Consider the following 15,545-nt stretch of genomic DNA (forward strand, 5'->3'; position numbering starts at 1 on the left):
GGTTGTAAATGCACCACCTTAGGGAAAGCAGAGATAAGGTTCTTTGCTCACCTCCTGCCCTCCCACAATGCTTACATCCCCCACATCATCGGCCACACCAGACAACGGCTTGCGGATGGCCATTGGTAACCGATTGTTCACAACCATTGATGTATTTAGCGGTGATGAGTTTGCGATTTGATAGCATGATATTGTAGATCTGTTGCGATGTGTGTTTTCCTATGTTTGGTGATTTAATACTCAGCAAAAGTGCTCCATGGCACATGTACAAACTAGCACTCCCATCTGCGCTCAACCAGCAAATGGCTTGGGAATATTGGTTACATGCCAGCGTTAGGCTGCAAACTGGAGCAATTCAATGCCAGACTTTCTGGTAGAAATAAAACACACACTGGAAATATATCTAACCAATTTACTTGTGTGCTGGAGAATTAACTCAACATGAGCCAAATATATTTAACACTTAATGCTGCTGAAGGTGTAAATGTTTTCTTCTATGGGATATAGTATGAATGGGATGTAGTTACGCGATGCAACCTGTCTAAATCCTACACTGGACCTGCCCAACAAGGGAGCTAAGATGGGCGTTGAAAAGCAGACGCCTATCTTAATCTCGACGCCGGAGGACCGACCTCCAACATCCCGATCGCCCGCTGAAATTTAGCCCGGGTATGGGGGCTTAGGTTTAGGGACAAGGGAGGAGGTTAGGGTTAGGCAACCTCCCAGGAGGGTTAGGTTTAGGGTTAGGATTAGGCTAGGGGAAGGGGAGGTTAGGGTTAGGCACTAGGAGGGGAGGTTAGAGTTAGGCACCCCTAAAGGAGGGTTTGGGGGGAGGGGAGAGTTAGGGTACTTACCAACTCCCGTCTGGATCACCATCTGTCGGTCTCTCACTGTCAGCCGCCGGTATTTAAATCCCATTTTGTATGAATCCATTACAATAACACACATAGGTGTCTATGCACTAAGCCTTGGAGAGAGATAAAGCGGACGGAGAAAAAGGATCAACCAATCAGCTCCCATTTTTCAAACAAAGCCTGTAAAGTGACAGTTAGGAGCTGATTGGTTGGTACTTTCACTCTGTCCACTTTATCTCCCTTCAAGGCTTAGTACATAGACCCGAAAATAACAAACAAACTATCAGTCAAATAAAAAGAATAATTGCAGCAGATTTGGGCAAACTTTTTTTTCACCCAACATAATAAGAGTGCCACGTCGTGCCTGATGCCCATTGCGTATCCACAGGTAGATTTGGATCAGATCAGGCTTAGGCAATTGGTAGAACTACAAGTGTCATCATCAGGGGCGTTCCTAGAGAGGAGGGGGCCCCGTGTGCAGTCTCCGACACAGGCCCCCAAATCTCTGCCTGGCGGCCGGCAGAGCACTGAGCTGTGCGCGGCCTGCGCCGGAGTTATAGACTCTGGGCACTAGAGTATGCGCTGGTCACCGTGAAAACGACCGCGGCGGCCATTTCCCCTGAACTGTGCATGCGCAAACGACAGGAAAATGGGCGCGGCGCCCATTTTCCAGTCATTTTTACAATGCCGGACCTCCGCACCGACTTGGGACTCCGGAGAGGTAAGTAATACTATGGGTGCAGGGTGTGCAGTGCGGGGCCCGCACACCCTGCACCCATTATAGATACGCCCCTGGTCATCATGCCCCATCAATGGGTGTATCTATAATGGGTGCAGGGTGTACAGTGCACATGGGCCCCTGGGTCCAAAGAGACCCACATTGCACCCCCTGCTCCCATACATTATGATCACCTCTCCAGAGTCCGGCGTCGGCGCTGCGGAAATCACTGGGTAAATGCGCGGCAGCATTTTTCCTGAATATTTGTGCATGTGCAGTAGAGAAATGACTGGGAACATTGCACGGGCACCATGTTCCAGGAGACCTGCAAATACTTAGTGGATTCTGGTACAGTACGCAACTGCGCCACGAAAGAGGAGGGGGGCCCATGCGGAGACTGCACATGGGCCCCCGTCCTCTCTGAATTCGCTCCCGGTCCTGCCAGCATTAAAAGACAAATTAGTGTCTACATTGGCTTTAGGCAACTATTGTCTCTCAATCTGTTGCACAACTACCACTCCCAGCATGCTGAATTCCACTCGGGGCTGGGGTCGCCAAGAGATCAGTAGGGAATTCCACTCGGGGCTAGGGTCGCCAAGAGATGAGTAGGGAATTCCACTCGGGGCTAGGGTCCCCAAGAGATCAGTAGGGAATTGCACTCGGGGCTAAGGTCGCCAAGAGATCAGTAGGGAATTGCACTCGGGGCTAGGGTCGCCAAGAGATCAGTAGGGAATTCCACTCGGGGCTAGGGTCGCCAAGGGATCAGTAGGGACCTTCCACTCTTACAGACTTCTTTCTGGACTTGAAATTCAATATTATGGATTATTATCTGTGATCCAATATTCACAATTCCCCATTTTTAGTATAAATCCTGCGACATTACCAATTGATGGTACATCACACACATCCTAGTATTTCCCATATGCTCTCACGTCCATTAGCAAACTCACATTCATCCAAGTAATGGAAACGCACATAAGTTATAGAAAACAACCAATTATGTGACCTGAAACAGGCAGGGAGTAAGACGATACAGAAGCTATTTATGCCCAGATACATAAAACGCTCCCTGCAACCTACAAGCTGAACAGACCTGAAAGTAATTGAATTTTTTTGTTGTAAGATGAAACAAGTTATCAGTAAAATGTAGTCTACCCCTGTCAGTCTGACAATATAATTACCTTCATCTATCCCTTTCCCTTTCATTCTAAATTGGAAGAAATATAAAGCCTGACTACAGAGCGTAAGCTGGACTCAAATAGAGGGACAGGTGCATCTGGCAGGAAAATGGCGGGGAACGCGAAATGTTTGAAACCGACACATATGTACATTCCCTGTTCTTCCATAATTTCCTTAATGTAATGTACAATCTAAACCAATCTGGGCATGTAGTCCAATCTAATCTTGTATTTTCTCCAATCCAATCTAATCCTAATAGGTACCACAATCCAATCTGATCCTACGGTCAGGATGCTGCTGGTCAGAATACCAACAGTGGCATCCCGACACCCACAGGTAAGTATGCTAGCACTAACCGTAACCCTCCCTCCCCAGTGCCTAAATCTAACCTCCCCTCCTAAAGTGCCTAAGCATAATCTCCCACTCCCTGCACCCTAAACCTAACACTCCCTCCCTAGTCCCTAAACCTAACCTCCCAGCATCCTAAACCTACAACTCCCTCCCCCAGTGCCTAAACCTAACCTCCCCCCTAGTGCCTAAACCTAACCTCCCCCTCGCAGCACCATAAACCTAAAACTCCCTCCCCGGAGCCTAAACCTAACCTCCCACTCCCCGCAACCTAAACCTAACACTCCCTCCCTAGTGCCTAAACCTAACCTCCCCCTTCCCACACCCTAAACCTAACACCCCCTCCCTGGTACCTAACCCTGACACACCCCATAATGCCTAACCCTAACGCCTAACCTAACCCTCCCCCTAACCCCCGATACTTACCATTGGGGTGCCGGTGGCCGGGATACTGGTGACGAGATCCCGACGCTGTAGGGATTTTGGCGCCGGTATTTAGACTCTAAACCAGTACTGACTGATCATAGGATGCACTCCAATCCTGTACTGACTGATCATAGGATGCACTCCTATCCAGTACTGACTGATCATAGGATGCACTCCAATCCTGTACTGACTGATCATAGGATGCACTCCAATCCACTACTGACTAATCATAGGATGCACTCCAATCCTGTACTGACTGATCATAGGATGCACTCCAATCCTGTACTGACTGATCATAGGATGCCCTCCAATCCAGTACTGACTGATCACAGGATGCACTCCAATCCTGTACTGACTGATCACAGGATGCACTCCAATACTGTACTGACTGATCATAGGATGCACTCTAATCCTGTACTGACTGATCATAGGATGCACTCCAATCCTGTACTGACTGATCATAGGATGCACTCCAATCCACTACTGACTGATCATAGGATGCACTCCAATCCTGTACTGACTGATCATAGGATGCACTCCAATCCTGTACTGACTGATCATAGGAAGCACTCCAATCCAGTACTGACTGATCATAGGATGCACTCCAATCCTGTACTGACTGATCATAGGATGCACAGGATGCACTCCAATCCTGTACTGACTGATCATAGGATGCACTCCAATCCTGTACTGACTGATCATAGGATGCACTCCAATCCTGTACTGACTGATCATAGGATGCACAGGATGCACTCCAATCCTGTACTGACTGACCATAGGATGCACTCCAATCCTGTACTGACTGATCATAGGATACCCTCCAATCCTGTACTGACTGATCATAGGATGCACTCCAATCCTGTACTGACTGATCATAGGATGCACTCCAATCCTGTACTGACTGATCATAGGATGCACTCCAATCCAGTACTGACTGATCATAGGATGCACTCCAATCCAGTACTGACTGATCATAGGATGCACTCCAATCCTGTACTGACTGATCATAGGATGCACTCCAATCCTGTACGGACTAATCATAGGATGCACTCCAATCCTGTACTGACTGATGCACTCCAATCCTGTAAAGACTAATCATAGGATGCACTCCAATCCAGTACTGACTGATCATAGGATGCACTCCAATCCAGTACTGACTGATGATAGGATGCACTCCAATCCAGTACTGACTGATCATAGGATGCTCTCCAATCCTGTACTGACTGATCATAGGATGCCCTCCAATCCTGTACTGACTGATCATAGGATGCACTCCAATCCAGTACTGACTAATCATAGGATGCACTCCAATCCTGTACTGACTGATCATAGTATGCCCTCCAATCCTGTACTGACTGATCATAGGATGCCCTCCAATCCTGTACTGACTGATCATAGGATGCACTCCAATCCAGTACTGACTGATCATAGGATGCCCTCCAATCCAGTACTGACTGATCATAGGATGCACTCCAATCCTGTACTGACTGATTATAGGATGCCCTCCAATCCTGTACTGACTGATCATAGGATGCCCTCCAATCCTGTACTGACTGATCATAGGATGCACTCCAATCCTGTACTGACTGATCATAGGATGCACTCCAATCCTGTACTGACTGATCATAGGATGCACTCCAATCCTGTACTGACTGATCATAGGATGCAATCCAATCCTGTACTGACTGATCATAGGATGCACTCCAATCCTGTACTGACTGATCATAGGATGCACTCCAATCCTGTACTGACTGATCATAGGATGCACTCCAATCCTGTACTGACTGATCATAGGATGCACTCCAATCCAGTACTGACTGATCATAGGATGCACTCCAATCCTGTACTGACTGATCATAGGATGCACTCCAATCCTGTACTGACTGATCATAGGATGCACTCCAATCCTGTACTGACTGATCATAGGATGCACTCCAATCCGGTACTGACTGATCATAGGATGCACTCCAATCCGGTACTGACTGATCATAGGATGCACTCCAATCCTGTACTGACTGATCATAGGATGCACTCCAATCCTGTACTGACTGATCATAGGATGCACTCCCATCCTGTACTGACTGATCATAGGATGCACTCCCATCCGGTACTGACTGATCATAGGATGCACTCCCATCCTGTACTGACTGATCATAGGATGCACTCCAATCCTGTACTGACTGATCATAGGAAGCACTCCAATCCAGTACTGACTGATCATAGGATGCACTCCAATCCTGTACTGACTGATCATAGGATGCACAGGATGCACTCCAATCCTGTACTGACTGACCATAGGATGCACTCCAATCCTGTACTGACTGATCATAGGATACCCTCCAATCCTCTACTGACTGATCATAGGATGCACTCCAATCCTGTACTGACTGATCATAGGATGCACTCCAATCCTGTACTGACTGATCATAGGATGCACTCCAATCCTGTACTGACTGATCATAGGATGCACTCCAATCCAGTACTGACTGATCATAGGATGCACTCCAATCCTGTACTGACTGATCATAGGATGCACTCCAATCCTGTACTGACTAATCATAGGATGCACTCCAATCCTGTATTGACTGATGCACTCCAATCCTGTAAAGACTAATCATAGGATGCACTCCAATCCAGTACTGACTGATCATAGGATGCACTCCAATCCAGTACTGACTGATCATAGGATGCACTCCAATCCTGTACTGACTGATCATAGGATGCCCTCCAATCCTGTACTGACTGATCATAGGATGCACTCCAATCCAGTACTGACTGATCATAGGATGCACTCCAATCCAGTACTGACTGATCATAGTATGCCCTCCAATCCTGTACTGACTGATCATAGGATGCCCTCCAATCCTGTACTGACTGATCATAGGATGCACTCCAATCCAGTACTGACTGATCATAGGATGCCCTCCAATCCAGTACTGACTGATCATAGGATGCACTCCAATCCTGTACTGACTGATCATAGGATGCCCTCCAATCCAGTACTGACTGATCATAGGATGCCCTCCAATCCAGTACTGACTGATCATAGGATGCACTCCAATCCAGTACTGACTGATCATAGGATGCACTCCAATCCTGTACTGACTGATCATAGGATGCACTCCCATCCGGTACTGACTGATCATAGGATGCACTCCCATCCTGTACTGACTGATCATAGGATGCACTCCAATCCTGTACTGACTGATCATAGGAAGCACTCCAATCCAGTACTGACTGATCATAGGATGCACTCCAATCCTGTACTGACTGATCATAGGATGCACAGGATGCACTCCAATCCTGTACTGACTGACCATAGGATGCACTCCAATCCTGTACTGACTGATCATAGGATACCCTCCAATCCTTTACTGACTGATCATAGGATGCACTCCAATCCAGTACTGACTGATCATAGGATGCACTCCAATCCTGTACTGACTGATCATAGGATGCCCTCCAATCCTGTACTGACTGATCATAGGATGCACTCCAATCCAGTACTGACTGATCATAGGATGCACTCCAATCCTGTACTGACTGATCATAGTATGCCCTCCAATCCTGTACTGACTGATCATAGGATGCCCTCCAATCCTGTACTGACTGATCATAGGATGCACTCCAATCCAGTACTGACTGATCATAGGATGCCCTCCAATCCAGTACTGACTGATCATAGGATGCCCTCCAATCCTGTACTGACTGATCATAGGATGCCCTCCAATCCTGTACTGACTGATCATAGGATGCCCTCCAATCCTGTACTGACTGATCATAGGATGCACTCCAATCCTGTACTGACTGATCATAGGATGCACTCCAATCCTGTACTGACTGATCATAGGATGCACTCCAATACAGTACTGACTGATCATAGGATGCACTCCAATACAGTACTGACTGATCATAGGATGCACTCCAATCCAGTACTGACTGATCATAGGATGCACTCCAATCCTGTACTGACTGATCATAGGATGCACTCCAATCCTGTACTGACTGATCATAGGATGCACTCCAATCCTGTACTGACTGATCATAGGATGCACTCCAATCCTGTACTGACTGATCATAGGATGCACTCCAATCCAGTACTGACTGATCATAGGATGCACTCCAATCCTGTACTGACTGATCATAGGATCACTCCAATCCTGTACTGACTGATCATAGGATGCACTCCAATCCTGTACTGACTGATCATAGGATGCACTCCAATCCTGTACTGACTGATCATAGGATGCACTCCTATCCTGTACTGACTGATCATAGGATGCACTCCAATCCTGTACTGACTGATCATAGTATGCCCTCCAATCCTGTACTGACTGATCATAGGATGCCCTCCAATCCTGTACTGACTGATCATAGGATGCCCTCCAATCCTGTACTGACTGATCATAGGATGCCCTCCAATCCTGTACTGACTGATCATAGGATGCACTCCAATCCTGTACTCACTGATTATAGGATGCACTCCAACCCTGTACTGACTGATGCACTCCAATCCAAGTGGCATAATAATAATGAGATGGAAAGATAGTGAATGTGTAAGGACAGCACTGGTCCTATAAGTAGCCATGGTAACAGGTCAGTATTCGCCTGGCACATACTTACATCCAAAACAGCCCTGAGTATATGTTTTATACATCCCATAAATCCCTACTATGAAATTAATTTAAAACAGACATATTAGCGAAATGATCTGGAGTTAGACACATACCTGAATTAAGGATTCAGACAGTTTCTCTTCATCTACCTCTAAAATAATGTTCTTTATTTCTTCATAAGACATTCGGTACGATCCCAGGAAGATTGCTGAAAGTTTACAAAAAGAAACCATGGAAGATAAATACAAGAACAGGAGACAAAGGTTTGGAGTAAATGCACAGAAACAGAAAATAAAACAAACGCAAATTCAGAAAAATACGCCGGTGATGTACAGCGCAGTAAATGTCTATGTGACGCACAAGTGGTAGAGAGGTGAGTCTGGTCCCCATATGGCCTTTATCGCTATAACATGAAATAATATTTTCTGTTTGTAAATAACTCTTTACATGGAAGGATCATTGCTCCCTACATATTTTTGCTGACCTGATGTGGGGATTATGTTACGGGATTACTGTCCCCTGCCTGGAAGTTTTTAGACTCAGGGGTGCTCATTGGTTTAGTCCTTCAATAATGCTACAATGCAGACCCTCAGCAAAATAACCCACAGAAACACCCCAGCAAAAATTAAACTACAACATTTTGTTTAGTGACATGCAATTTTACTAATACTAATTATTGCTTAATGTTTAGTCCAAACTGTGTGAACACTGTAGTCTTTGTTACATAAAGCAAGTGTGAGGCTCATACAGGTGACAGTCAGCATATGCACTGAAGTGAGCGATTTGCAGACCTATAGCCAGTGCAGTAATTGAAGTCCTGTCCTGCACATCAATAGTGTGAGAACAGTGGCCCTGATTCAGAGCCGGACGCTCTGACAGAGTGTTCGCTCTGAATCATGGCCGTCCCTGCTCCTTTTTGGAGAGGCCTCCTGGCCGCTCGCATAGCTGTGGGTGACCACCCACAGCTATAGCGAGCGGGCAAAATGATGGTCGCGATGGTCAAGACCATTGCGACCATCGGGCTTGCGATGAGACCCTGCGGTAGGGTCTCGCTGCCGCAAGCCCAGGAGTGCTTTTGGCTCTATCAGAGCCAAAAGCACTCCACTGACATCACTAGTGATGTCAGTGGGGCCGGCCCCAGACGGTAGGCGTTCCGATGGGAATGCCTCCGTCTGGGCAGCCACCCCCCCGGCACGCCCACCAAAGGGGGCGTGCTGTCAATCAACATCGACAGCACGCCCCCTTTGGTGCGAGACCCATAACAATGGCTTGGCTGTCATTATTCGGGTCTTGCACATGCGAACGACGGAGCCACCTCCGTCGTGCGCATGAGCACTTGGGCACCATCGATCAGCTTGCGAGCGCTCAGCGCTCGCGAGCGGGTCTGAATCAGGCGTTTATGTACATTGATCTTGTTTGTTCAGCCGCACTCTAGAGACTTGAATAGAGTTGTAATCGGTGCTGCACTAACGCAGCCCAAACGTGAGCACATCCCCAGCATCAGGCAATAGCGCCACTAAAAGTGGTATAACTACTCCGGGGTTATAATACATGTACCCTATTCCAATGTTATTAGGTAGGAGATATGGCTTCTGGCTGTGTTTTCTAAGGCTTGGAAAGTGTTTAAGAAAGGGCAGTACTGTAATATAATAATGATTCTAGTTTTGTAAACGTTACTTTACATCATCATCAATTAGCACAAATACTTTCTATAATTTGTCTTACACTATCAACGGTTTAAGTGGTAGAGTGGAGAGATTATACATCAGCATGTACATACAATATGATAATAAGAAATTATTATTATTATTATTACTATTATTAATAATAACAATACAAATAAATATGATTATAATAAGTGATAACATGTAGTAATAATAAATAAAAATACAAATAATAATACAAAATGATTACAATAAGTGATAACAAGAGCAATAACCTGTAGTAATAAATAATATTAATACAAATAAATATGATTATAATAAGAGATAATAACATGTAGTAATAATAAATAATAATACAAATATTAATAATAAAATATATGATCACAATAAGTGATAACAACAAGAGCAATAACCTGTAGTGATAAATAATAATAATAATAAATAACATGATTATGCAGAATATATAATACATTTAGGGGGTCAATCCTATTAGCAGCGATGATCTCGCCAGTGCGAGTCATCGCGGCAATGGGCGCACTTTGCGGCAGCCTGGATTAACTGCATTTTGCTTGCAGCCCCATAGGGCTCCTAGCAAAATGAAGCTAATTCGGGCTCAGAGCGGGCTGCGAAGGGTGCGCGGTGCTGGTCCATTGTCGTTGTTTTAACGCCGTTGCAACGGCAACTTGCACCCTTCGCACATAATAGGATTGACCCCTAGGGGTTGGACGAGATGCAGAGAACCTGATCCTGTATATGGTAGGAGCAAAGGCCACTGATCACATGGATGATTAGGAAACAACCCGCAGCCAGCCCTGAATGCGCAGAACACTCGTTAGGGCGTGACATTTTTACAGGCAGTATAAGAATGGGTTTAGGAGTGCTGAACTTGCATTGCCACTAACCACGATGGCAGCTCCTCAACAGATGTGTCCTGCTTCATCTTTGCTGCATACGCATATGCTGCTGTAGGTAATCGCGTGCCGCGATGGGTGCACACGTTTGTAGTACGATTGCAGGACACATGGTTGTTACAGGTGTAAACAAAACAGATGCCTTATACAATATGCCTACAAGCGTATGTTGACGCATAGTAGAAGCCTGGTATATACTCACATAAATTCTGAGCGGTTTTACTGTCCAGGACTCTCAGTTCTTTCACTTTCTTCTTTGTTAGCACAGGTTTGTTCTCCTCTGCTTCTTCCATTGCTTTCTTCACTATAAAACAGGATTTAAAGGTATGAAAGTCACATACATTCATAAATATACAGTAGTCTGCATCTTATTACTACATGTACCAGAGTCCGGGAAGACGATAAGACCCGTACACCCGGCACTGGCAATAGGGCTCGGCAAGGGCTACAACTGACAGATATGGGACTCCAGGCACCTACAGGAAATAGGCCCATCTGAATCAGTGTTGTGCTCAGAACAGCTGGGACACAGGGCCAGGGGGTCCCAATATATTACTTATTTTCATTTAAAAAAATTTTAAAAAATAAATCTGACTTTTATTTATAGAAAATGATACAGTACTTGTTATTTTATAGGTAACATTGTAATCATCTGGTATTTGTTACATTACAATCACTTGTAGTTTTATAGGTAACATAGTAATCATCTGCTATTTGTTACATTACAACCACTTGTTGTTTTATAGGTAACATTGTAATCACTTGTTATTCTGTAGAAAATAAGTGACAATACCCCAATGGTTTCATAAAGTCCCCAAATAGGTTACAAGATGCTCCTAATACCACAATGCAAGCTTTATATGCTGGAATGTATGATCTATGATATTTTTGTATTCACCAGGGGATCCCGTAGTAGGAGCTGATAATAGAGGGGAAGCGTTATAAAGAAATGATTACGTTTAGTAGGGGCTTCTGCAATCGCACATCCCACTACCAGCAACCGAAATGCTCAAGAAAACTTCACAGACACCATCATCAGGGGTGCAGAGAGGATGTGGGGGAGTGGGCCCAGGCGGGCTGGAGGGGCCCAGAACAGTAGCACATCGGGCAGGGAGTGAGAAGAGGCTGACTCTGCCCCATGGCAGCAGCCTCTCACCCCAGGCCAGCACAGGCTGCTGTGTGCAGAAATGTGGAGGGTCCTGGGGTCCTTTCTCTCCCTGCAAGTGTTACAGGGGGTGGGCGATCACCGACCCTGGATCTGTCCCCTGGCTGATGGAATCCACCATTCTCCCCACGAGTGCGTCCTGGCACATTGTACTATTAAAAAAAACTATTTGGGAGAGGGGTAGGGCCACACCTCATTGGTTTGGTCACACCCCCTCCCAGTTTCGGGACCCATCACTGCTCTTGATGTTGCGGATTCTCTTTGCCTGTTCGTGGTCCTTACTAGGAATGTAACAGACGAACACCCGGTATAGGTATCAAGGCTGGAAGAAAGTTCACCGGTGGATTGTGGCAAGCAGTCTCGCTGGTACGGTTTTTGCATACACTTCTATGGTCCTTTATTACCAAGGTTACTTAGGACTTTAATTTTTTGTTTTTAAACAACTGAATACCAGGTAACTCGCATGGCCGTACTGAGGGGCACATGGGCCTGGTCCAAGGGTCTATTGTGAGAAGTAGAAGTGTGACCATTGCCATGCGTGCTATCAGCCCCATGCGTGGTCAGCAGAACGCGCATGCACAGTAGTGCGCCGGTGGTCCCAATATAGTAGTGAAGTGTAGGGCTGCCATCAGAAATTGTGGGGCCTGAGACTGACAAAATCGGAAGGGCCCCCTTCCCCCACTATCTTATTCCTGCAAAACAAAAGTTGCCCCAAAAATATCAAGCCAGCCCTCTTATGTTCATCCAGCTAACCCCACCTTATGTGCATCCAGCCAGCCCCCTTATTGTCATCTAGCAAGACCCCCCCCCCTTATGTGCATCCAGCCAGGCCCCTCTTATGTGCTTCCAGCCAGGCTTCCCCCTTATCTGCATCCAGCCAGGCTCCCCTTATGTGCATCCAGCAAGCCCCCCTTATGTGCATCCAGCCAGGCTTCCCCCTTATCTGCATCCAGCCAGGCTCCCCTTATGTGCATCCAGCCAGGCCCCTCTTATGTGCATCCAGCCAGGCCTCCTTTATGTGCATCCAGCCAGGCCTCCCTTATGTGCATCCAGCAAGCCCCCCCTTATGTGCATACAGCCAGCCCCCCTTATGTACATACAGCCAGCCCCCCCTTATGTGCATCCAGCTAGCCCCCCCCTTAGGGGCATCCAGCCAGCCCCCTTATGTGCTTCCAGTCAGGCCCCCCTTATGTGCATCCAGCCAGGCCTCCCTTATGTGCATCCAGCCAGCCCCCCTTATGTGCATCCAGTCAGGCCTCCCTTATGTGCATCCAGCCAGGCCTCCCTTCTGTGCATCCAGCCAGGCCTCCCTTATGTGCATCCAGCCAGGCCTCCCTTATGTGCATCCAGCCAGGCCTCCCTTATGTGCATCCAGCCAGCCTCCCTTATGTGCTTCCAGCCAGCCCCCCTTATGTGCATCCAGCCAGCCCCCCTTATGTGCATCCAGCCAGCCCCCCCTTATGTGCATCAAGCCAGTCCTCCCTTATGTGCATCCAGCCAGCCCTCCCTTATGTGCATCCAGCCAGCCCCCCTTATGTGCATCCAGCCAGCCCCCCTTATGTGCATCCAGTCAGCCCTCCCTTATGTGCATCCAGCTAGCCCTCCCTTATGTGCATCCAGCCAGCCCTCCCTTATGTGCATCCAGCCAGCCACCCCTTATGTGCATCCAGCCAGCCCCCCTTATGTGCATCCAGCCAGCCAGCCCCCCTTATGTGCATCCAGCCAGCCCCCCTTATGTGTATCCAGCCAGCCAGCCCCCCTTATGTGCATCCAGCCAGCCCCCCTTATGTGTATCCAGCCAGCCCCCCTTATGTGCATAGAGCCAGCCCCCCCTTATGTGCATCCAGCCAGCCCCCCTTATGTGCATCCAGCCAGCCCCCCTTATGTGCATCCAGCCAGCCCCCCTTATTTGCATACTGCCAGCCCCCCTTATGTGCATACTGCCAGCCCCCCTTATGTGCATACAGCCAGCCCCCCCCCCCCCCGCTCCCCTGCTGTCACAGGCACAGCATGGCACGTATAAACTTACTGGCTGCTGAGCTGTCTCCTCTGCTGAGTCCCGGCCCCCGGGCATGGACGCGCCTGCACGTGTTGCCAGAGCTGGACAGACTGTTAGAGCTGCGGTGGTTCCTAGTGCCAGGTCGCTGATCATCTTGAATGTCTGTCCAGCCATTATCAAAGGCAGTGTACCAAAGCCAAACATGTTTCGATGACATGACGCTATCACCGTACACCTAGACAAGTTGGCCACAGATTTCAGCTGCTGATGTGCCCATGAGACGCAGACATCTGATCACACCACGTACCTCAATGTGTGACCATGTTTCCGCCAGCCCCGCCATCTTACATCTGATGCTGGGACAGTATGACTGATATGAGGCGCAGTCTAATGGCCGTGAGGGGAAGCAGCGGTCTACCGGCTCTGGCCTGGCGGGAAACTAGCATGTAACAGAGAACATCACACATGGCAGAGGTATGGTCACCTCACTTATTGAACCACCCTCGTACATTAATACCAAAAAAAAATGGTGCTTTCATAGTTCTTTGGACTAGTACAACACCTATATATAGCATCCACTGCACATACGGTATATGGCAGGTGCCAAAAGGTCAAAACGGGCGTTTTAAGGGCCTGCATAATTAACAAAGCAGCTTCATCGGCCACGTCACTTGGTTGTTTCTTAGCCTGAACTGCTCGCATGATTGCGGTAGGAAAATCCAACCACAAGCACTGCGAGCAGTTCAGACGCCTTTCGATGTACTCGATTAATCTAATAAATAGCAGAGATGACGTAGGATGCGAGCGGCCAGGGGGCGTTTTTATCAAAATAGTGCAGGTTTTGTTCGCTCGTTCAGACTTAGAGGCGTCAACAGACCGCAAAGAGCGAGCACTTCATTTAAATAGCCAGCCCCTTTTTCAGAACGACCATTCGCAAATAACGTCTGGCTCTGAATCAGGCCCTAAGGGCCTGATTCAGACCCGCTCGCTAGATGTGTTCGCACGCTGCCAAAGTATGCAAATCCTACGATTGCACAGCAAGGCATTAGCACGCCCACTATGTCTTGGCGTGCGATCGCGGTGTGTATTTAGATGCACACCAGCCTGTCACAAGGCACCCACTTTCCCTTAGTAACAAACGTCATCTCCAGGAAGTGTATGCAACAATCGGTAACATCGGACCCATACGCAGCACTTGTGGCTGACCATACCCTAACGCAAGCCCTGCGAGTGCTGCTGTGTGTAATTCAGCCATGTGACGTGTATACTGACGCTGCGTCTTAATTATGCACGCCTCTGAAACGGTGTTAAGACGCTCAGACACGCCTGCGTTCGCAACACCACACCCCCGTTTCCACCGACCATCCCGTCACCACCCACAAACGGCTCGTCCTGTCACTCATTCTAGCGAGGCGTCTATGTACAAGGGGCAATCGCATGGACTGGTTCGCGCACGTGCATTGCGTATTATACGCACGCGCAGATTGCAAACATCGGCAGGCTACGTGCGAACGCCTCAATCAGGCCCTAAATGCTATACAGAATAACAGTCATTTTAAGCCTTTAGGACATTAAAGGTAAAAGTTGAGGCAGCGAGCGACCAGTGTCCAATTTCTACGGCGCAGAGAGAATCTTCGCTGGTCTTGGCGCAATTCATCAGTATCC

At 47.6% G+C, this 15,545-nt stretch overlaps 1 protein-coding gene across 3 annotated transcripts in view; it reads right to left on the reverse strand.

Moving 5' to 3' along the window:
- Positions 1-15,545, reverse strand: part of DIAPH2 (diaphanous related formin 2) — a 1,301,891-nt gene that overhangs the window by 733,321 nt on the left and 553,025 nt on the right. For all 3 annotated transcript variants that reach the window (XM_088475573.1, XM_088475574.1, XM_088475575.1), the window contains 2 exons: positions 10,919-11,020; positions 8,255-8,349 (listed from right to left, as the gene is read on the reverse strand). In XM_088475573.1, the coding sequence (XP_088331699.1) occupies positions 8,255-8,349; positions 10,919-11,020 (197 nt within the window). The remainder of the gene's footprint in view (positions 1-8,254; positions 8,350-10,918; positions 11,021-15,545) is intronic.

Source organism: Taudactylus pleione, unplaced genomic scaffold, assembly GCF_031769625.1.
Source record: "Taudactylus pleione unplaced genomic scaffold, aTauple2 ptg000174l, whole genome shotgun sequence".
NCBI classification, from domain to species: Eukaryota; Metazoa; Chordata; class Amphibia; order Anura; family Myobatrachidae; genus Taudactylus; species Taudactylus pleione.